We start from the raw sequence: 24,457 nt of genomic DNA on the forward strand, positions 1-24,457 counted from the left end.
AAATGTTCCTCCAGTAGAAGGAACAATAACAAACATCATCAAGAGTAAAGTTGAGAATGCCATCAAGAAAGGAAAAGTAAATAAAGCTGCAGGAAAGTCAGAGGTAACATTAGAAGTGATTAAAGCATTGAGAAATAGAGGCAAACAGTGGAAAAGATCTGGGATGTAAAGAAAATGCCAAGAGGATAGAACGACAATTGGATGAGTAATATGTATAAACAAAAATGAGAAATGTTAAACTGTGGGATGCACATAGGAATAAAGCTTTTGGAGCATGTGATCAAGTTATACTAGAAAGAATAGTAGAAGAAAGGTTGAGGAGTAGGTAGATATACATGATCAGCAGTTTGGGTTTATGAAAGGAAAGAGCATAGTGGATGCCATTTTCATAGTAAGACAAGTATGAGAGAAGTATCTAGAAGGAAACAGGAAAGTTTACTTGAGTTTTGTGGATCTTGAAAAGGCATATAACAGGTGTTTGAGAAAGAGAGGAGTACCAGAGAAGTTGGTAAGGCTAATGAAGATGATGTCTGAGGGGGCAAGAACCACTGTACAAACAAAATATGGGGAGAGTAAGGCATTCCCTGAGGAGGTTGGCCTCCATCAGAGATCAGCTCTTGAGTCCATTCTTGTTCCTTGTCGTTATAGACACTTTGAAATCAGAATTAAGGAACAATGAAGAAATGTGGGAATGGTGGTTTGCTGACAATTTAGTAGTTATAGTAGCCATGGAAGAAGAACTGCAAGAAAGGTTATTAGTATGGAAAAAAGCCCTAGAAAGAAAAAGATTAAAAGTGAACACTGGAAAGACAGCTGATGATTAGTAGTATACGAATATGGAGAAGTAAACATTTAGGTTGAAGATGGTACAATGCTAAAACAGAACAGAGTTTAACTACTTGGGATCAGCAATAACAGGAAGGAGGCGCTAAGAAAACAGTGTGACATAGTGAAAGAAGCATGCCGAAAATGGGGAAGCAACGGAAGTTGTTTTTCAGACAAGATAATGTCATTAAGGCTCAAAAAGATTTACAACAGTTGTATCAGGTCCATAGTACTAATAATATATGGGGCAGAAACTTGGGCACTTAAGAGGGAAGAGGAGGGACTGTTGCTAAGAACTGAGATGAGGATGGTGAGATGGATTGTTGGAATATCACTACTGAAAAGGAGGGAGTCAAGTTTATAAGAATCATGTGGAGTATATGTAATGTAAAAGAGAAGTCTAGGGAAGTGCGTCTGAGAGACTATGGCCATGTAATAAGAAGAGAGGAGGTGGAACCAAGCGAGAGAGCTAAGAACATGCCAGTGATTGGAAAGAGGAGTATGGGCCATTGCAGCAGCAGATCAACGGATGAATGTGGTGAGGAAGGATTGAGGGAAGAAGATGCAAGGAATAGAAATAGATGGAGAAGTTGACTCGAGCAGCCAATTCTGCTATACAGTGGGACTAACAAGGTTGAAAGAAGAGAAGGACTATATGCTGGTCCTCGGCAAAGTACACAATTATACAAGTATTTCTAAGTTTATAGATAATGATTTAAAGAGGATAGAAAAAAAATGACTTCAATAGAGCTTTGCTTTATTTCTATATCCTACAATAAGATCACATCCGGGCTTTAAACTTAACAGCTGGATGTAATTAAGATCACATCAGGGCTTTGAACTTAGAATACACAATGCTGTAATACTCTTAAATAATTAGAAAACCAAGACACACTTCTAATAATAGGAGGGAAAATGGTCTATATAAATAATCAACTGGAAGATACATTTTTTGTTTTCATTTTACTACACATGATGGCAATATCAGCAATCTTATGTATTCTAGAAATAATTACTCTGTGGCAGTCTCCCTTATTTGCAAAACAAGTAAAAAGAGCCTTTCGGTACATTTCCTTTAACACAAAATTGCTTCTTAAGCCAACAGAAAAGACTGAATGATTATTACACATGATCTTGTTAGCACTTTGCACACTGGGTAGAAAAAACAGGTATCACATGGCACCATATTGCATATGTAAATGTGTGTCTTCCTGCATATGGTAGAATGAAATGGCATCAACCAGCATTCCTCAACATGATCATGACCAACATTTTGTGCTTTTAACTCCCATTAGTGTGTCTTTAAAGATTATGTAAAAGCACATGGATGTTCACAATATTCACTGTAGATTATAGTGACCTAATTAGTTGAAAATACATTACATACTGTATACTGTAAATGTAGATATATAAGTGGCATTAACTTGAAACAACTTGCATCACAACAACAGGAGTTAATGGCACATTTCAGTTGACCAAGGCATCTCATGCAGGCATTGAAAATTAGCCTCATCTGGTGGGCCATTTACAGAACAGGCTTGTTTTTTAACATATGTAATAAAACAATATTATGTCACTTTTAAACCAAAACTTCTTTGCGCTTTCCATTGTGCATTAGAAAGATTACAGTAATCTGGACTGACGATAGGGGTAATAAGCTCTGTGGTTGAATCCGTAAATACTTCATGCTCATTCGAGATATATTACACTATATATTTTGAGTGATAATACAATTTTATTTTCAGTTACAGGGGATCCTTTATTTACAACCAAGTGCCAAGTCTATTTATACAACCATAATGATCCTCATATAATTGTGGGCAAAATCTGCACTAACCTCAATATGAAGGATGCGTGGTTTACCACCAATAAAGTAAAATAAAAAAAAATTATATGTATATACTATATATATGTATGTAGGTGGCACATGGAAGTGACCAAACACAGGTCTGATAAGGCAATACTTAGCCCAAGAATGCTACTATTGCTTGTAGTGGCACGCTGGTAACGAGGACACTGGAAAAGCTCTGGTTCCTCACGGGGAAAATATACTGTATGTACAATTCCTACGGGAACCAAAGCTTTGGCTGACCACAGCTCTTAAGGGAAGGGGCACTGTAGGTTCCATTATGGACATACACAGCTTGACTAGAAAATAAACACAACAAACTTAGCCATAATCAAGTGGATTTTTTATACTCTGGTGTTGGCATTATTTCTCCTATAAGGAAATGTATACCCTTTATTTTCTTCTGGAAAACTCATTAACAAAACTTCAGGCTTTTGTGGCCCACAGTTCATTTAGAAAGGAGGTTGTACCATTGGAGATCACTTGTCATGGCAAGTCAGAAAGCTGTGGCAGTGCTTAGTCGTTCGCAGTCGTTCGTCACGTTTCGGTCGAGAGGAAGGAGGTAAGCTGAATTTTTCACAGCTCATGCATCTCAGAACTTGAAGTGATGTCCTCAGACCAGCTTACATCCACAGTAGTTCCTTCATTGTGTGCGTTCATATTATCATCAGAGTCTGATGATGGTGCTGAGGGAAAGCAGCGACGAGGTGGTCTTTTACCCCTGGTAGGTAGGGGCTCAATAGCAAGGTTGTCACCAGAATATTGTTTTAATAAATCATCTGTTATCATTGCTTCTCCTGCACCTTCTTTGGGACACCAAGGCCCATTTTTACGAGCTAGCTGTTCATGGTGACTTGAAGGACCTTGCTGTGTATGTGGTTCACCATCACTGCTTTCACTATCCGAGTCGGTTGAAGAACCACCCTTAATCAAATCACACTGTGACAATTCTGAATCACTAGCAGCCTCTGAACTACTGACAAGGCCAACTCTTGACAGTTCCACTACTTCAATAAACTGATGAGTTCCTTCTGGAGTTTCTTCATATTCATCTTCATCAGGATCTTCCAAAAGATGGTGCTCTACTCTTCCTCTAACTGGTGACCCATTTTGCCTTAGAGCATTTGTTTTTACAGGTGATTTTGGTGGGTGCACAGGTACAGTCCATGCTAAACCAGTTGGTGAAACCCTCTCCATTTCACTACCTCCTTCACTGCTCTCAGAGGCACTTCGACCAGAACTTGGCTGGCTACCATGACCATTAGTGTCATGTGATTTTCCATTAACTTCTTTCCTCTTACCGTTTAACTCACTTTTGCTGTTCTGTCTCCCTTCCAGGTGCACTCCATTTCTGTTTAAACTATTAGCTCTGTTATTGTGAATAACTCTACGTGCATGAATAGGGGTGCGTGGGCGGTCAGCAGCACTAAGAGAGGCTGTTCGCTGTGGTCGTGGTCGGGGAGATGGAGGCAGGTCCAAGAAGCTATCATCTGATTGTGAATCGTTAAGATCTAGGATGAAGCTAACAGAGTTTGATTTTTCCACCACTGCTTTGACACATGGTGATGGGGGAGGAGAATCTATGGAAACATCCTGTACCCTGTCATCTCCATTTACACCATCCTCTGAACTAAGGCCTAATCGGGACCTACGTTTGTTCACCTCACACTTTGAAGGTGAAATTTTTCCAGAGGGAGATCGAACAGCTACCCTGTAAAGGAGCAAAAAACATCAATAAACAATTTTAAAACTATCTGCATCACCAGCTCTGGGGTGGATCTAATTATCACGGCACGGATGACCTTCTGCAAAAAGAAAATGGTTGTGGGTCTATGACAAGTGTTGTTCAGTTTCAGTATGTATGATGGCACCATAAAATACCAAGATAAATACCTTGCAAATAAAAAAAATTGAGATAAAGCCTTGACTAAGCCATTGCCAAAGCCATACATCAAGAGAACTCCGTCTACTCAAAAATGTTTAAAATTTTTGTCGATCAAAAATAGTACTGAAGTTCAAAAATGGTAAGGAATATAAACAAATGCAGACGTCATTCACTAACAAAATCTTTATAGAGCAGAGTTTTGTTTTGCCTATACCTGATGGCCTGGACAAACCTAACCCCTTTCCAATACAGATAGTAAAATAAAGTATAAACATATACTACATAAATCCTACTATATTGTGCACTACAAAAATTTGCTATAGACATCAGTTAATTGGAGTTATTCATTTTTCTGTATTTTACAATTTAATAGCGAGAGATTCAATCAGCTGAAAACAAGTACTATTGCAATTCAAAAAAAACCACAATTTCTAAAGCAATACATTTTCTTATCTCAAGTATTCAAGAAATCAGATTAATAATTTATTGTACCCGAAGCACCAATTAACCCCTTCAACCTACATATGAAATAAAACTTGTAGTTCATCATTAGTTCAATTTGCTTTATAGATACAGTTCCCTGACCTGTACCATGCTCTAATTCCTAATTTTTAGATCAAAATAATATTCTTTTGATTCACAGATTTTCTTAAACAGCAATGAGTTATCAAGTTACTAGCTTTTACCACTCATAATACAGAAAGTGATAAGAGTATATGATCATAGAGCATAAATAAGGGTTGCTGAATAATAATGAGAAATGGTCAAGAAAAACATGAAACTTGAGCAAATTATTCAGTTTTTCATCTTTATAGTATTGAACTAAACATTAATATGTAAAGAATTGCAAACCCTTTTCACCATCCTTTCATTTACTAGTCATAAGAGATATGGGTCAAAATGGCAGGAAGAAAATCAAGAGAGAGATCATACTTTCATCAATTCTAGTACAGTAGCTATTTAATTCAAATGATTAGAGCACTTTACAAGAGTGCTTTTTCATATATTGAAGCATACACCATAATATGCATGTAGAAATGTGTAACTGCATTTTTTGCGTTATTCAATGTAGTATAGAGATAGCTACTAGTACATTTTATCATTCTTCTGATATTTTAAATGTCAGTAGCTCTTTTAAGAATGGTACCTGGTTTTATCATGTATGTTAAAAAAAATTATTCTAAAATCATGAGTCTCAAGTTACCAAACAATTTTTGATGCACGAGTTTAATGTGACACAATGATGTACTACAAGATTTATAGTTTTTTTAGATCAATGACACTAGTTCTTTTTTTAAGCTGTTTCATATAGTACTAATTACAGTAGTGGGAAGGCAAGAAAATTTGAGCACTTGAAACTGATCTTGATAATCACATTTGCAAAGGAATACACTGGAACTGCACTTCTATACAGTAACGACTTCATGCATAATGAGCTGAGTGAATACAATACATAGCATTTTATTAAATATGTTGCTCCATTCAGGTACATTTAGTGAGTAGAAAAAATTTCATAAAATGTAATAATTTTTCAGTGAGTTAATTTATCAACTATGATGCTGCATAAAGATTAAAACTCAAGAAATACTATTCTGTAATAGGAAAGAAAATAAAAAGGTTATACTGAAGCTGATCAATTTATAAAACTTAAAAAATGCATGGACAATACATTCACTTATACTATCCTGTTTTAAGTGCCACAATAGCCAGACACACATTGAGTTCAACTGAGAATCATTTTGGTGAAGTACAGAAAGTAGTATTGCAAGGTGCACTGTGTTTGGCCTATCACTCCCATTGGCTCTACAACTGTATAGCATAATGCTGAGGACTACACATGCTAGATTCTTAGTTCTAATGTGTTTCTGGCCTTACTGGTTGAAGGTGTTATTTCTTGACAGTGACTGCATGTAAAATGGTAATGGAAGTTTATTGGGGCAACAATAAATCTGAGTTTTATAGTAAAAAAAAAAAAAAAAAGCTGGAAATATTAATGACAAAATTAATAAATCAACCAAGGCATCCAAACCCAGGAATCTACAAGAACAAGGCAGTGAAAAAATATATTACTAAACATACATAAATCAAGGTGCAGAGTGAATGATACTGAAATCTTGGTGCACTATACAAGCAAAATCATAATAAACAAAATTTAACTTCTAAATTTTCCACGGGACAAATGATTAGGGAAAAGGTAGCAACAAATCAAACTGAAGGCATAAATGATGATCTTAACATCTCAAACAATCAAGGGATGTAGATTATAGGTGCTGCAAATTGGTTTAAAAGTGCACTTTATGAAATTGTGCATTTCAGGAACAACTGCCAGGTTAGGTTACTTGGTGACACAGGTGCAGGGATACGTACCTGGGTGAATGGGGGGCAGCCTGAGGGGAAGGCGCCCCCTCTTGGCGCCGTGGTGTAGCAGGAGAGCGGCTCACAAGATCTGTAAAAGTGACCCGGGCATGAGGTGCAGGCCGGTGGTCAGACCAGAAGGGAGGGATTTAAGCAACAATTTGCAGAGCCGACAGTGCTTTCATCAATCGGTTTCTCTTTTAAACTAACAATAAAATTTGGAATAATTTCATGATCAAGGTCTATAAGCCCTTGCAACTTTATCAATTAATTTCATCTTAAGGCACAACTGTTAGTCATGAAAATAGTTTTATGATTTACACTTCTGATGACTATCTGATTCAGTCCTAATAATAACTACTATGTGTATCAAGCTTTCACAGTAAAGCACGATAAGTCATGCAATAGCAGTAATACGATATATAAAGAACTACTAATGCTTATCATTAAAGGAGGGTATAAAGAAGCAATCAGCCCTTAGCTTTATACTCATGTTAATATATTAAATGTATAGATATATATACTATATATATATATAGAGCATCTGGTCTTACCATCGGCATAATGTGTGCGCTTGTGCAGCATTCTTGTGTTATCCGAAGATGAGATAATTACTGTACTACTTTAAGAATGTCATTAAAAAAGTAAAAAATAAAAAAAAATATCCAGTACTGATTTAATCTTGTGGAAAGTGTTACACCTCTGAAATCTAGATACAACCAATTACTGTATGTAAATGTACTTATCCTCCTCCACCACCTGGTGACAGTGCTTTGGATAAGACTTCATGCACAACATTGAGTTCTGGAGGCAAGCACATGCAGCCCAAGCCTAGCATATGGGTAAATAACTTTGCTGACCGAGATAAGAAGCAAATAACAAAGAAAAGTAATGGAAACATCAAAAACTTAAAACTGTACACGATATCACATTAACAACAAAATGAAAAATAAATTCCCACAGAAAACCATGAACAGTTTCTAAGTTACGCATATCAACAGATGTGGATCTACCTGGTCTACTGCCTCCAAAAAGACATCTGAAGCCTTGTAAAGAAGTGGTTATTTCAGCACAAGTATACTTCAGTAAATAATCTTCAAAGTCTGTACTACAAAATACCTCATTTTTTTTACTGCGCTGATGTTTCTAATATACATCTAACCTATATAGGCTGCACCATTAAAAACTAAGTAGCACTGTAGTAATAATACCTATTTGGTGACTATAGCGTAAGCATTACCTTTTAAGGAAAAAGTCTTAATAATTGAAGCAATCTAGTTTACTTAAAAATGCTAAAGTTTGCAAATCTGAAGCCATCTAGATGTGTTTGCAGTTTGCAGACTGTCTCTGTGCTACCCTTACCAAATGTAAGTTGACCCACTTTAGCCAGACGTCGTCTGCTATAGTATTCCAAAAGATCCTCTCCCATGAATTTTAATCTTTATTTTCTAACATTCCTGTTAAAAGGGTATAATGAGAATGCAAACTGCCATAGTGACATTATCAAAAACAATCTCAATGTTTCAATGCAAGACAGTTCTTAACAGAACCAAGGTGAAAGAATATTAACATAACATCTCTTTTTATTTTAAATTAAATCAAAAGTACAAAACATTAACTTCATATATTTATCATAAAATTCTAAAAGCAAGTGGTAGGATAAAGTCCCACTGCAACTTCATTCAATGAGTCATGCAGTTAGTATACATGAAACTTAATAATGCTCCTGGAACATTATCCAATCCCATGAGTAATCCATTGAAAATAATGAGCGTTTTCTTTCGCTTTTACAATATTTGATAATAAATCACATGAAATTTTTTAAGGAATTTTGGTCATGAATAACCCAGCAAGGCAATGAAATTACAGTCTTATGTTGAATGGTCTGTTGGAACTGCCAGATAATGTAATAGTTAATACATACAATGTGTATAATTATATATAATTACTGTACTTGCATAGGTCATCATCACTTCATAAAACTGGTTTAGTTTACTGGGGAAGTAATTTTAAAATACATTTCAATCCTGATTATCTTTATTTCTTAACTGAACAGACTACTGATGAAATTAGACGAACGCTCCAAAAAATACAAACACAGGAGAGAGAGCTGTTTATATTACATACAAAATTGAAAAGTGAATTGTGTGTTTGTGCACAAAACCAAAAGCTACACGAAAAAAAGAGAAAGACTTCTTCAAACTTATATAATAAAATTTGTAAAAATTAGATCACAGAAAATTCACGGGAGAGTGGAATTGTTCTTTTTTTGGAGGGGGGGGGGGGGGAAGAGAAAAATTTATGAACCAAGAAATTTGATGAAAAGGAAAATTATCTGTTTCTATCTCTTCACCAACCAATTAAACTGAAACATCAAAAACATAGAAAGACCACTCCAGATTACAGATACATATTGTACTGTATTTTTTTTTTAATGGTACAGCCTACAAAAACAAGACCTTTCTTTGAGGTCTTCCATTATTTGTTACCTTTGAGTTTCCATTCACCAGAAAACCCTGTAGCACAGTATGGCTGAGGAGAGCACATGACATCACCTCCTAGCATTTTCGACCCTTAAGAACTATAATACTGTACTTTGTGATTACTTTCCAAATGAATGAAGGATCAACTGGCAATCATGATTTTACTTACTATAAATTATGTAGTGTTTCCAATTGTTAAATGTATTATGAGCTACATAAAGCTATTAAACTAATAAAAAAAAAATATGAAAAATTTTTATTTACAAGGTTTCATCATTGAAATGACTAATACTATATGTAGTATGTAATGCAATTGAAATATCCTCAAGCATTTTAATATTCTCATGTGTACATCTCCCCATCAAAATAACCTATTACTGAAAATATTAAACTATATTATAGAGAACAGCATAATCATGTTCTCATTTCTCTTACAAAGCTATCCATTAGTTGTCAGTTTGTAACTTCTTGTACTTTACCCTGTACTGTAGTTAATGTATAAAGAAAAACCAAATTACCTATGTATTTACATTACTTTCACTACATTATATAATTACTATGCACCCCATATTAATAAACCTCAATTTTTATGCTGCAGAAGCTAATCTTTAAGAGTAATCTCATGTGCACTCCACAATCTACACTAAAAATTCCACATAATGCCTGAAATATCACTCTTTCAAGACTTTAGTGGAACCTTCATGTGAAAGCATCCTGGAACATTTGAAACAACATACCTAGGGTTGAAGAAGGCAAAGAAGTATACATTTCCTCTCGCTGTCGAAGTTTCCAAGCTAACTCTTCATTTTCTAAGCTAAGACGCTTGTTAATGTTGGCTTCGCGTTGGCATGTTTCCATTAAGAGTCTATGTTCATTTACAAGATGTCTAAAAGGATTGAAAAACAAAATCAGATCAAAATTATCATAAAAGTCTTTCCAAAAATATCAAATGTACATTATAATGTATTTGTCAAATGTAAGCTATAACAATAGGGAGATAACACCTCAAAGGTGACAAACTAACCTCTCTGAAAGGGCTCTCTTTTCCATTTGTGCCTGCAGATCTTCTGTTTTGGCTTGTAGAGACTTGGCTTTATCCCTTGCAATTTCAAGCTCTTTAGATAGACGACCCATTTCAGCTACTTGTCCTCGAAGGGTGTGAATCTCAGAATTTTTCATCTCCACGACAGTCTTTAGAGAATCCACCTGAAAACAATAAATGTAATCAAAATGTGCATCTAACGTTAAAAATAAGAAAGCCATGAAAATGATGTAATGTATTGTTAGTAATGACACACTGGTTCAAAACAAAATAAAATCTTACATTGAATGAAATAGATGAAAAAATGAATTTATGCCTCTTACTCTTCCATTGCCATACAGTAGTCTACATTCATATCTTCTCTCTTAATTTGCTTTTGAAGAGCTTGTTATAACTTAATTTTGTGTTACAAAGGAGGTAAAAGCATATTTTTTACATGAAACTATTTAGTTCCTTCTTTGGAAATTAATATTGTTTTTTAAAAGTTTTGGAATCTGTTAGAAATTGTTGTGTACTGCATACTACACATACTACAGTAGAAAGAATCAATACTGTAATATGTAATCATTATGGTATTTCTTGTTAGAAGCAGTGTTAAATTTAAAAACTGCTTAAAGATGGTTGATCTGTGTTGTCTGAAAGAATCATTACGGGGCCTTTGGACTAAAATTCAAGTCAGAATGTCACCGTATATGTATGTTCCACATTGCAGTTGTAATGAAGAAAGTTACATGTAAAAAAAATTGCACTTATCCAGACATTGCAATCTACTGAAGAAATTATATGGAAAATGGTCAACCGCATTAGTTGATCTATATACAGCAGTGAAGTACACAGCTTGAAAGCCTGCTGAGTTATCAGGAATCAAGGCCTTCAATGCCCAATGCCTCTCATGAACAGCTATGACTTTTAGAAAGACTCATATATACGTAGATATAGATATAGATATAGATATATGTATATTTATATATATATATATATATATATATAATATATATATATATATATATATATATATATACATATATATATAAAAGGTAGAAGGGCAGGCTGATAGTGTGCACAAGAAGAAAATCAAGCTCTTCTGTCTCAGAGTACCCAGAACAAATGGCTGCCCTTCACCTAGGGTGGTCATCAATACACTGTATATTTTCCTGGTGAGTAGAAACTATTTCAATATTGATATTATGATTTACCAATCCAATTTTCTGTTGTTTACGTATCAAGTAAACAAAATAGTTCTTTATACTTGGGTTTATTTTTTCAACTTTTAATACTACTCACTGATCAATATTTTGCATGTTTGAATCTCATGCTTCTGATAAAATCATGTAATTACCTAGCCATCTTATGCTATGAGTCCATGTATGAACGTACGTATTATTATTCAAAGTGATTAAATACATAAATAAATATATGTTAACTGACAAAGCCTTTTGCTGATCCTGTCATGATATTTTGATAATGAAAGTAAAATAGTGATAGCAATTTTTAAAAAAAATTTAAATTATACCAATAATATTAATATTTTATATATAAAAAAAGATCATTTCTACCACTACACCAGTTGGTATTTCTTCCCCAAAATACCTCAAGAAAAGGGTATCAAACCAGGAAAGAAGCAAAGCACATGATCTGCTTTTGCTCACTGACATAAATGGGTTTTGCCAAAGTCCTACATGCTGAACGTCATACATAATGAATTTTTACTGGTGCTCTATTCCTCTTCAAAGGATTAGTTTTTAACAGCAACCATCAATAAATACTCGTTTCCATACTTTTCATCGAGTAGTCTCTACAAAATTACAAGCAGTATGAGGTAGTATTGTGAACCACCATCCTACTGACCTTCCTGCTAAAGCCATACATACATCTCACATATCTTGTAAAGAGAGATACTACTGCACCATTTGTAAAGTTATTTCCCCCATCATTAGGGTATTCATAAATCATTTAGAGAGAAAACATGTCATATGACTTGGCCCACCCCTCCTAAACTGAAAATAAATTATTCATTTGCTGTTAAATTAACAAGAGACAAATTTTACAGCCATAGGTTGGAAACATTAAAAGAATTATACTGAAGTAGAAGGGTTTGTTAATGATGCATGAAGCTATGTTACTGATGATAAACTCGCGCTTGCAGATCTGAAAATTGTCAGAATGCTATACCTCCATATTCTTTACACAGATTTCTAAAAAAAATTCTGTCAACTTATATGAATATTCTGTGCAGTCATTTCGCACTGTAGTTTATCATCTAATGTAGCTGACTTTAAAATACTTGGCAGTTACTTATTTTGCTCTTAATCTGCAATTCCTGATAAATCACTTCAATTTGTTCTGTAAGACTGCAAGTGCAGATGATGCCTTCAATGTACAATTTTCTTTTAGAACAGCACTTCAATGTTCAATTTTGATATGGAATTTTTGTGCAACGTAATTCCTATTTTTGTTGTTGTTCAAAGCAATATTTGCCATGGTAAATTTCAGATTAAGACAGTTGAAATTGTATAAAAAAAATCATATTTAAAGTTACAGTGTTTGCATAGACTAACTACAGAAAAATAAATGAAAATGTGTAATGTATAATATAATATCACACTGACATACCTCACTCTTGAGAGATGTGCACATGTTGCGGACTGCTTGTAATCTATGGTCTGTGTCATTGAGTAAGGACTCTTCTAATTTCTTTGACTGAATTTTCAGGGCCTCCTGTTCACTTTGTAGACGATGGTTTGTCTCTTCCAATTCAAACTCTCTCGCTTGACGTGATGATTCCAGCTCACGTAACTGGAAGAAACAGGTGAATGGGTCAACCATTTCATCTTAACAGAATCCAGTTGAAGAACTTACTTCAAAGATTGAAAAATCAGCTAAGAATAAATATCAACAAAAAAAATGCCCTTTACATAGCGAGTAATTCATCGTTCTTTTAAATATCTTACTTTGTGAGTATGTTGCGTGTTCAACTCCTGGACAGCACAAAGATGTTTCTCGTGCTGTACATCGAGTTTTGTTCGCCATTCTCCTTCAAGCCTCTCTATTTCAGCTGAATGGGCCCTGCTCAAGTCCTCACGCTGTGGAAGAAGTCAGGCGAGTTAAAACAGCTGATAATCCAATATATCTGTCACAGGCAATACATACGTTACACAGTACGTACATCCAATATATCATTCAGGGAATATTGCAACAACCATTGGCTCTATTTTTATCGTTATAGTCTTCCACTGCAGCCTGAAGACTCCTAGATACGCCTTTGTTAGCATACAGCAAGCAAAATGTTTGTACTTCTCATCCGCCAAGGGTTAAATATACCACGATGGGCAACAACGCATGCACTGAACAAATACATCACTGATTAAAACTTAAGAATAATCTCTCGTACGATTAGGAAATTAAAAGTACCAAATGGTAGTGGCAAAACCTTATGCATAGTCTCATGATTTCACTAAACATTCAGATATATTTCGCTTCCTTACCTGTGTCTGCTGATCTTCTGCAAACTGCGACAGCTCCTTGCGATGCTTCTCGATCGCTGCAAATGAAAAATAAAGCATTTGTTGCCAGGTTTCTGATAATAAGTTTTCTCTTAATATACCGCTCTTCAGCTGTTTTGTCTTTTCGGTACCTACTTCCTAGATTTACTATACCAATTCATAAATATTCTCTACAAATGGCTGCACTGTTCAATTACTGTTAACCTTATACAATAGAGAAGAATGGCGAGTCATGATTGCCGACGTCCTTAGGGATATGGCACCTGGATGATGATGATGATGTTATACAATAATCATCATCACTTCTAGAAAGCTAAGAAATCAATCATTGATTTCTACGTATTTTCATACTTCAAATATTACCGTTACTATTAGATAATGATTTTAAATCATAATGTGTTTTCTCCAGTTGAGCGACGATTGATATGATGTCAATCTTCTGCCATTCGTTGAAAGGAATGAATGATTATATACGTCATCAGTGCCATAACATACTTCCAAATTTAATTTGTCAATTTGTTATTTAAATAAAAGAAAATCAAATGTATTTCCAAACTTGTGCGGTGTTGGCTACAGCTTTTGATTTTCTCTGTTCCTTCAAAACCGGCCATTGCCGCCCTCTTACCCAAGTCCCGATCATGTTGATGTTGTTTCGTGAGCTTCTCGAGCGTCTCCTTATGTCTCTGTTCTAGTTCCTGCACCTTCTGGGTGTGCTGTTCAACGCTTTGCGCTGCTTCCTCCTGCAAACGACGAACTGCCGCCGTGCTCTCATCTGCAATGTGAGAAGTCATTAGAGGGAAAGAAGATACTACAATATATTTAAATTTAAAAGGTTACCAGAAGTTTATGTGGAACCAGTTCTATGGAAATAATGCTCATGCGATAGATCAATGAGTCAGTGAACAGGATAAAGTCAAAACGAATAAACTGCAAATTTCAGTGACTAGAAAATTCTCGACATATTATTCTCCTTCAACTGAATCCAAAGTTACAATATGTAATTAACCATTACAATAATGGGCTTTATGGTGAAATAAGAATTACGAAAACTCGTTATACTCACCCAGACTAAGTCTAGTATCAGTCAACTGCTGGTTCAGTCTTACTACTTCAGCCTTGAGTGTCGGACATAAGAAGGGCTCGTACTGGAAGAGAATAATGACGGTGTTAGGGTTACTGATAATTCATACCAGAAAAAAAGGAACAATCATTTGCAGGAAAGCAAAAATGATTTAATATACAAAGGAATCAATCAGTTGTTTCGTCCATAACAGACGACAGTATGTTATTCGCAGACGGAACATCAAAAAAATCTATCTTGAACAACATGTACACAAGAATTCCACGGCTATGGTTACGATACAGCAGCAAACAATAATAAACACAGTTTTCGGATAAAATGAAGTGAAATACAATATGAAATAACGTCGGGTTTGCCAAAGAACCTTTCATCGTTATAAGGAAGAATAGTTTAAAAGAAATGAGAGCAAGGAAGGAGAGAGAAAATGAAAAACGATTAACTGTTTATTATAGTAGCTTTAGGAAGGCTCATAAATAAACAAAATCAGGAATCTGGTGACGGAAGGATTGTTATTTACTCGAACAAACAATCCTAAAAGATAATGATGTTCTTTGCGGCGTCCCTTCCACCCTTAGCTGTAACCCCTTTCAATCCTTTTACTGTCCCTCCGTTCACACAGTTTCATTTCCATCTTCTTACTTTCCACCATCTCTTAAGAACTGTTTCTTCGTGCAACTGCTCTGAGATTTTCCTGTCAGACTACTTTCCTCTCAATTTCTCTCTCTTGCTGAAGGACCTCTTATGTCCCAGCGCTTGGCCTTTGTCCTAAATTCTGTAGTAATCCACTCCATTCCAATAAATTTAATTCTAACCAAAGTCAGATTTATACTTCATTACCGTATTCTACAGTTACTAAATGAACCTCTTTTCTCTCCAATGGTATATGATGCAAAAAGACGGGAAGCAGAAAATTGGGCAAATAGTATATGTACTACACATAAAGAAAAATTCCATTACAGATGGATCTATATTCTTATATAAGATGTGGAGGGACTAAAGGTATATCACTTTAGGCTACTGTAAAGGCCACAATTACCTCTCAAGTGATCCACCTGACAATTTTTATACGCTTTCAATCAAAAGCCTTCAAATATATAGGAAACATATGATTAATAGAATCTAGTTTTTCATAAATAACTTGGAGAAATGGGGAAAAACTATCGGCATACGAAAAAAAAAAGAAAACTAACATGGGAGATGGCATACCAGTGCACGTTTGTCAGCTTGACGATCACTGTATTGAAAAGGGGGGTGAGGGGGGAACTAAGGTAGTAGTAACTCGCAAAAGAGAGAGCAAAAGACAAGTCAGGTTGCTAGTGCGCTTCATAACTTCGTCAAAAAAATGCGTTAACAGAGCTTAAAGTCTGGTATAACCTGTCTATCCTCTGCTGTACTTTATTTTTGAAACACGTTCTAACCCTCGTCTCTGTACCTTGAAGCACACGGTCATCGAATGGTATTCTTCTACCACTATACTTCCTATAACAATGCTTCCCACGAGGACTACTTTATTTGAAAAAAAAAGTTCTGCAACAGAGTCGTCACAATGGCATTGCCCTGTCCCATCAAGGACAGACATACCACGGGGAAAATAAAACCAGAGAGAGAGAGAGAGAAAGGGGGGGGGGGGGGGTTAGGGCTAGGCAGACTGCCTACCAGTAGTAGAGGGTGGGGTAAAACTTCACAAGAAAAGCAACAAGAAAGTGCAGCGAGGTTTTGCCACCTGGGCGGATCCTTTCTGAAAACAAACCCCATGTAGGATGGGACCCAAGGACATGCCAGTAACTTTTTTTTTTTCCACATCAAAATGCGTAAATCTTATTACAGCTATAGCATCTGCGATTCATTAACTGTTCTTAAAACGATATTTTTTATTATTCTTTTTTTAAGTTTGCTGGGACAACTAGTGGCCTGAACTTTTACTACAGTAAGGTCTCCTTCCACAAAATCAAGGCAAAGGCACAAGCAAAAGCACAGGCGAAGAGATTTAAAGAGGCTTCTCTATAAGCAAACTCTCGCCTCCCCCATCTTCGCGTACCACCTGCGAAGAGGAGCAAGTCAAAACTCACTCTCTCTCTCTCTCTCTCTCTCTCTCTCTCTCTGGCCCACATGCTCCACCATTTCAGATCTGAGCATCCCCGCCCTTACAGCTGCCCTTATCAGGGTTATCCTCCGACAGGGAAACGCCCTTGGTAAGATGTTACAGTGTGGAGTCGATTTCCAGTCGGGTCGTAAGATCGCCAAGACCACTTCGAGCTCCTCCCGATTAATATCTAAAGCAATGGGCCAATCGGCACGCGATTGTTCCCAAAGGGAAGAAGAAGAAAAAAAAGAGACTTACACGTCCTCTTCATCATCATCATCATTATCATCTAGATCTATTTTCGGAAACCATGCTATCGAAGATCATTTGGTCCACCTGGTGAGTCCCATTCATTTGTTCTGCTGCAGATTATAGTCTTCTAGAATAATTGATTTTTCGGGCCATAAAACAGTTTTTTAGTATATATCGTTTGCTTTTTATGCATAAATTTCTCTCTCTCTCTCTCTCTCTCTGTGTGTGTGTGTGTGTGTGTGTGTGTGTGTGTGTGTGTGTGTGTGTGTGTGTAAATAAACCATGTCATCTGATTCGACTTCCAGTCAGTCTCTGCCTTTTCCCACTTCTCCCATAACAATCCCTTAAGTAAAAAGCAAAAAAACTGAACAAACATCAGAGCTACTACCGTCTCGTTCTCTGTCGTCCTTGCTAAACCATGAGATGATCAGGTTACCTCTCAAAGAGTCGCATGACAACTTGAGTCTTTCCGGTGCAAGTTGGCCCCTTTTTTAGAATGACGAATAATTTGAGCAATTGCGTCAAAAACGCGTTTTCATTCCTCGCCGCAATTATTGTTAATTTCAGAAGCAAAAGAAATGGATTTTTAAGCCATTTATAACCTCTCTCTCTCTCTCTCTCTCTCTCTCTCTCTCTCTCTCTCTCTCTCTCTCTCTCTCTCTCTCTCTCTCTCTGAGTTAAGATACTACACTTTGGCCCTTTTTTGAATTGTGAATAATTGGAGGAATTGTGTCAAAGACGCGTTTTTATTTATCGCGCAATTACTGTTAATTTCAGAAGCGAAAGAAATGGATTTTTAAGCCATTTATAACCTCTCAGTTCCTCGTTGGAAGAGTGGTTTGCGTGCTCGTCTACTGATTTGGTAGAGAGCGTTCGCGCCCCACTCTGCCAACGTAGAATCAGAGGAGTTTATTTCTGGTGATTAGAAATTAATTTCTCTATATCATGTGGTTCGGATACCACAATAAGCTGTAGGGCCCGTTGCTAAGTAATCAATTGGTTCCTAGCCACGTAAAAATCTAATTCTTCGGGCCAGCCCTAGGAGAGCTGCAGAACAGCTCAGCGGTCTGGTTAAACTAAGATATACTTTTATAACCTCTCTCTCTCTCTCTGAGTTAATATACTAAGAATTCCTACTTTAACACATTTTACCTGGAACTAAGGAGAAAATACACCGTTAAAACGTACGGACGCGCACATAGCGACTACTATCGACTCCATAACAGATCTCCCCTAAAATAAATCTTTCGAGACAGAGAATTGAAAAGACGTAACCACCCACCAAGTTCCCCCTTTTGATTCACAACTCAAGATACCTCCCTTCTGTTTGCTATATATAGGGTTACGGAGGAGAACAACAGTTGCTTCACTACCATACTACTTTTCCGGCCTCGTAATCTTCTCTGCTCCCCCAACCTGCCACAGAGTTGTTTACAAGGCAGTCAGTCGCTGGCTTGTTTGGGCGACGCCCCCCTCAACGCGCAGCAAAACAAACTTGCGTCGCGAATCTACATTTTGGCTTCGGTATTTGCTTGCCCTGTTTCCCGAGGAAATGTTATATTCTCAAGTTGTTTTACATAACGGTTAATTTTACTAGACGCTAGAAATGTCACTAAATTTCTACCTTAACATTTAACACACTTCAAAAGGAACAGATATAACTGGCTCCGCTTAATGCCATGATGATGCGGTTTGGCAGAATTTGCGAGGATTTCACACCTCCAAGTCTAGCATCATTACAATGTTACACCTGTCCTTACTATGCTGTAATCGAATAATGAACACCTGGTACTAACAGGTAAGGCTTTCAGTCAGCTTATTCCTGGTGATTAGAAACTCATTTCTCTCTATAATGTGGTTCGGATCCCACAATAAGCTGTAGTAGATCCCATTGCTAAGTAACCAATTGGTTCCTAGCCATGTAAAAAAAAAAAAAAAATCTAATAATTCGCGCCAGAACTAGTAGAGAGCTGTTAATCAGCTCGGTGGTCTGGTTAAACTTAGGTATACCTAACTTTCAATCTTCACTTGTAAAATGAAGTATTATGGTCCAGCCTCTTATTTCATCATAAAGATCAGCTACTAATCTTCATCGGACGTAAGAAAGCAAACTGTTGTCCTCGTCAAAATCTCTCTCTCTCTCTCTCTCTCTCTCTCTCTCTCTCTCTCTGCGCGTCACTGTACTTATGACACTCGTTCGCATTAATATAGAGGGTCTCTGTCTGAAGATCTCGTGTAGCTTTTCAACTCCACGTTGTTGTTTTAGGCGGAAGGTGGGAAATACAGTCTGCTATGTTGTGAGGACAGCACAAGAGATTAATTGTGTCGGGAGGAAGCAGCCTCTCCAGTCTCAAATACAGCCTGATATATAGCGGGCTCAGTGTACATAAAAGTTACTGAAAACAATTTATGGAGTCGGCATGTCAAGATGGCAGGGATGTTCGAGATCAGTTAGTTAACTTAGATACGCTGATTAAATGATTTCGCTCGGGGCTGCATCACTTCATTTGATGCAACCAAACGTAGAGAGGATTTATCTACCTATCTTGACGACTTCAAAAAACGGATCAACGTAAGAAGCTACTATATTGCATTGGTATAACTACAATGCTTCACATTCAAAAGATAAAAAAAAAAAAAATCATGGTATTAATTTGCACCAACTTTCACATTCCAATCTATGGTCAAAAATCATACGATCGAAGTACACCGAAAATTCACGATGAACGAACGGGGTTTTAGTTTTATCAAACGATTAAAAAACCGCGTTGTTTTAATTATCTGGATAACTTATTTGATTATTGAGTCGATTTTTTTAACTATGAAAGATGGCATCTAGGCAATAAAATAAAAATTTGAATTACAAACTAAAATGAAAGTTTACTTCTTTCTTTAATTTACCCGGACAAATTAGACTTAGGAAATATAAAATCGGTGTAAGTCTTGGCTAGGCTCCCATGAATGCTAACAGCCGGATAAAAAGGGATCCAAATAAAAGAAAAAAAAATATAAATTGCAATTCAGTTAAAATTTATCTTAATATCCTCACTGATCGAAAATTAATTTACCCAGCTTCTGGCCAAACCAGAGCTTCGTTGGTGAACAACCAACACCTTTTAGGAAGTAGCTGAATACATTTGACAATCAATTTCCACACACACATACATACAAAGAAAAGAATCATTGACCGCCGATGCGAAAAGAACTTTTCATTAAAGCAAATGAAGAAATGGAAACGTCAAGTTTGTGTGTGTGGCTGTGAATGAGGTGATCACGCAACTGATCGAGGATGTGGTGGTCTCTAACCTGAAAGACAGCTAAAGTCGGCAATAGCCAGGTACTATATATATGATTCTTCTGCGCTGTCCCACTGCGCTAATCCACAGAGCATCAACTCTGGTATGGCATCGAGTACTCGTCCAAAAGCGACGTAATGCAACCTATGTTTTCTTTTTTTGTTTTTTTCTTTTTTAAACAGCAGTCCCATTCTGCTTTCTCCATTCAACCATTTTGCTTCTGGTAATTCAATCACCTATGAGAATGTTCAGATGCGAAATTCTGTTATTTGATCCTTGAATACAGTATATTCTTAAGGAATTTACAGAAAACCTGAGGAATAATAATAACAAAGATAATATTAGTTATTCTAAGCCAGCCCTATGAGAGATGTTAATCAGCTCTGTGGTCTGGGTTAAACTTTTAATATAATAATAATAATAATAATAATAATAAAATAATAATAATAATAATAATAATAATAATAATTTTCAGCAGAAAGTATTACCACGTAGCTATAATGAACTTTGACCTCGAGGTTCAACCAATTACTATGACGTAATCCTCAAAAGTTTTCCACCCACGCTGCCCATCTGCGTACGAGAGAGAGGGGAGAGAGAGAGAGAGAGACGAGAGACGAGAGGAGAGAAAGAGAATTACAAAACTTCCTCTATCAAACATTCAGACTGGTGAACGGCACTCTTAAGAGTCTGAAATGATTACGAAACACGTATCAAAGTAAGTCATTCTTAGCTGAGTATGAAGTCAGCGACACCCGAAGGTGCGCTCTACCTTCAATGGAAGAGCGTAGAGCGATGGTGAAACCCACTAGCAGTGAGAGACTGTCCCCATATAAAGGAAATAATGCCATGGACATAAACAAGAGCCAATGGCCAGAATATCGATAGAGGACGCGCCCTGCGTTTTATATTCCCAATAGTTCAACAATGCTATCCACTAAAACCCCTACCACCCCCCTAACCCCACCATTCATCTCCATCCCTAATCCGCCGAGTGTCCCGGGTCCCGTGGACCACAACAGCATGCTTCCTCCCCAATAGCATGCTTCTATCCACAGACAGACAGTCTCTTCCTGCTAAAGCATTCAAAGCGTCACCCATAGCATATACTACTACACACCTCACTGTGGCTCTCCGAGCTGTGCATCTAGCGAGGTTTGTTGGATATACGATTTCATGAGACAAAAAGAACTCGATAGTTGAAATAATTGCGAACTACTGGTCACCATGATATGCCACTTTTAAATTTGAAACTTACAGAAACAAGAAACCAGTATAAAAAAATTCATGCTTCAAAATGCTTTGAAATAATTGCAAACTACTGGTCACAATAATATGAAAGTTTAAAATTTGAAACTTGCAGAAACAGGATACCAGTATGAAGAATTCATGCTTTGAAAATGCTTTGCATCGTGAATAAGTCCAATTGTAATCTAGAGAAGATGCCACGAATAACGAAAGCATTTCAGCGAGGAATCTGATGCTATAGTTGTCATCGCCAAACGAACTATAATATCATAATAGACGTAAAATCTATTTACATAAGACTGTCCAGCTTGCTGAAATATATTGTGAATGACGTAGGATTTTTGAAGTTTTCATAAAACATGGTTTCGAAGTTATTTCGGGAAAGTAGTTAGATTAAAATGCAATTGTTGAATGTTGAAATAGGTAGACGCGACAGCTTTTTACAGATTCCTTGCCACTTGATCAAGAAATACCCATTATTAATAAGCTCAGAGCAAAGCATAAATATAAAAATAAAACTTATCGGCGAGAACTTGAAAGCCAAGTACGCAAACCTATGGAAAGCTGTTACTACGCAAGAAAAAAAAAAAACTACACGAGGACCTAGACACAAACAATGGGGGTTGCGAAGAGAAACCGGAGGTTGATAATAATGACGGGGAGTATGAAGTGGAAGAACAGTTGAAGTTATGAGTACCCCACAAATGGCCTGAACTACCCATTTCCTGGTCACTCGCTGGAATAAGGTTAAAATGACTTCGCGCTCTTTGGTGGCTTGTTTTAGTCTAACCCTCGTCAAATAATACCTTTAAGGTTACATTTTAAAACGTCCTTCATTTACTCTGAACAAACGAACATTTCGTGAAAAGACAGAAGGCCTATCGTAACCACGCCCCCCTCCCCACCTTGACGGGGTGTCTCCTTACAAAGTTAGTTCATCCAAGTTTGACAGTTTGCACAATTTTCAAGTATCAAAAACACTGGCACACACACACGTGCGCGTCAAGCATATCAACAGAGATTCATATTTCTCTCTCTCTCTCTCTCTCTCTCTCTCTCTCTCTCTCTCTGGCAGAACAGATGCTATTCATTTAAGACTCGTCACGCTCGTTGCTTGGTGGTGCTCTCCAACGGCAACTGACCCTGTTTTAAAATTTGAAATTCTCTCCACTTGTTCTCACGTCTGGGTCAGCTGAGGAGTGGAAACCATTCTCGTTTTAGGGTCATGTCCTCTTGATGTCATTCGCACAACGATGCTCATTCGCTGCGCAACAGGAAAACGAATGGCGACCTTCATGATCTAGCACGACGACCTATCCGTGACAGAGGAGTCGCACAGGATCGCTGTTTCAATACGCATAAAGGAACAGGTTAGTGATTGTGGATCGCTGTTTCAAAGGAACTGGTTAGTGATTGTGAAGAAGATTTAAATTGACCACATCAACCAGCTTTCAAGTTTAGAATGGAAGAGGGTCTAGTTTTCATTTTCCCATCCCACGTCCACCCCATTCCTGACGTATGAATAGGTAAATTATTGTTCTCTCTCTCTCTCTCTCTCTCTCTCTCTCTCTCTCTCTCTCTCTCTCTCTCTCTCTCTCTCTCTCTCTCTCTCTCTCTCTGCTACGCAACGAGGACTTCTCGTAGGGGAAAAAGGCTAGGTCTCTCCTTGTAAGGAATCCATGGGCATAACGCCCAAGGACAACATACCCGTTTGACAACCGCGAAACTACTCACTCATTTCCTTCTCTCTCTCTCTCCGTTCTCGGCATTTAACTATTAGGAAAACATCACAATTTTTAAAGAGGGTTTGATTCCACGCAACAAATAAAATGTATCGTTAATTTATACTTGGAACTCGAAAGTTGTTTTTACATTCCCTCAAACTCTATTAGATACGTAGACAATTAACAGGCGTGAAATTATTCTGCGACCGAGTCCATGTCTAGGGATCTTATAACATGATGCCCATGACAAACGATAATAAGGGAATATCGCCCAAATGCCTACGGGCATCCTGGTAGCGGGTTGAATGAGGGGGCAGTAGCGTAGGCCGAATCAGTTTCATGCTCAGACTATACCTGGCACAACTAATGGTCTTAATGACCGAGATTTTTTTTTTTTTTTTTTTTTTTTTTTTTTTTTTTTTTTTTTGAGGGGCGGCTCCGGACAGACAAAAATTCATTAATAAAACATTGTCCCTGACAGACTAAAATGGACACGTAAACAGGGATTTTACACACTAAGTTTGTTGGGCTGGAAAAAACATCCAATTTTTGGAGATTAAATTTTAATTTTTTCAGTATTATTATTTCATGTTATGAGGGTTCATGCCGAGCTTGCAGGTAATGATGGTTCGCTCGTTGTCTTCTTAGCTACAATAAACTGGATATTAGTATTAAATACACTGCTACGATATTACACTTTTGACTAAGCCCAATAATCGGAGATACAAATGAGTATAATATGGTATTCCGGAATTTAGATTTTTTCAAAATGAGTATAATATGGTATTCCGGAATTTAGATTTTTTCAAAATGAGTATAATATGGTATTCC

The 24,457-nt window shown here is 36.9% G+C and overlaps 1 protein-coding gene across 10 annotated transcripts in view; it reads right to left on the reverse strand.

Moving 5' to 3' along the window:
• Positions 1 to 1,565: 1,565 nt before the first annotated feature.
• The window catches only part of LOC135207200 (daf-12-interacting protein 1-like), a 645,343-nt gene continuing 622,451 nt past the window's right edge, over positions 1,566 to 24,457 (reverse strand). For 7 of the 10 annotated variants that reach the window (XM_064238784.1, XM_064238787.1, XM_064238781.1 and 4 more), the window contains 10 exons: positions 15,006 to 15,087; positions 14,568 to 14,714; positions 13,925 to 13,980; positions 13,391 to 13,522; positions 13,053 to 13,235; positions 10,422 to 10,603; positions 10,135 to 10,283; positions 7,928 to 7,960; positions 6,927 to 7,005; positions 1,566 to 4,385 (listed from right to left, as the gene is read on the reverse strand). In XM_064238784.1, coding sequence (XP_064094854.1) covers positions 3,251 to 4,385; positions 6,927 to 7,005; positions 7,928 to 7,960; positions 10,135 to 10,283; positions 10,422 to 10,603; positions 13,053 to 13,235; positions 13,391 to 13,522; positions 13,925 to 13,980; positions 14,568 to 14,714; positions 15,006 to 15,087 — 2,178 coding nt within the window. In that variant the 3' untranslated portion in view covers positions 1,566 to 3,250. Of the gene's footprint in view, positions 4,386 to 6,926; positions 7,006 to 7,927; positions 7,961 to 8,276; positions 8,372 to 10,134; positions 10,284 to 10,421; positions 10,604 to 13,052; positions 13,236 to 13,390; positions 13,523 to 13,924; positions 13,981 to 14,567; positions 14,715 to 15,005; positions 15,088 to 24,457 lie in introns of those variants that run through there. The other 3 variants (XM_064238786.1, XR_010312926.1, XM_064238790.1) reach the window with 3 other exon arrangements.

The sequence above is a fragment of the Macrobrachium nipponense genome, chromosome 32 (assembly GCF_015104395.2).
Source record: "Macrobrachium nipponense isolate FS-2020 chromosome 32, ASM1510439v2, whole genome shotgun sequence".
NCBI classification, from domain to species: Eukaryota; Metazoa; Arthropoda; class Malacostraca; order Decapoda; family Palaemonidae; genus Macrobrachium; species Macrobrachium nipponense.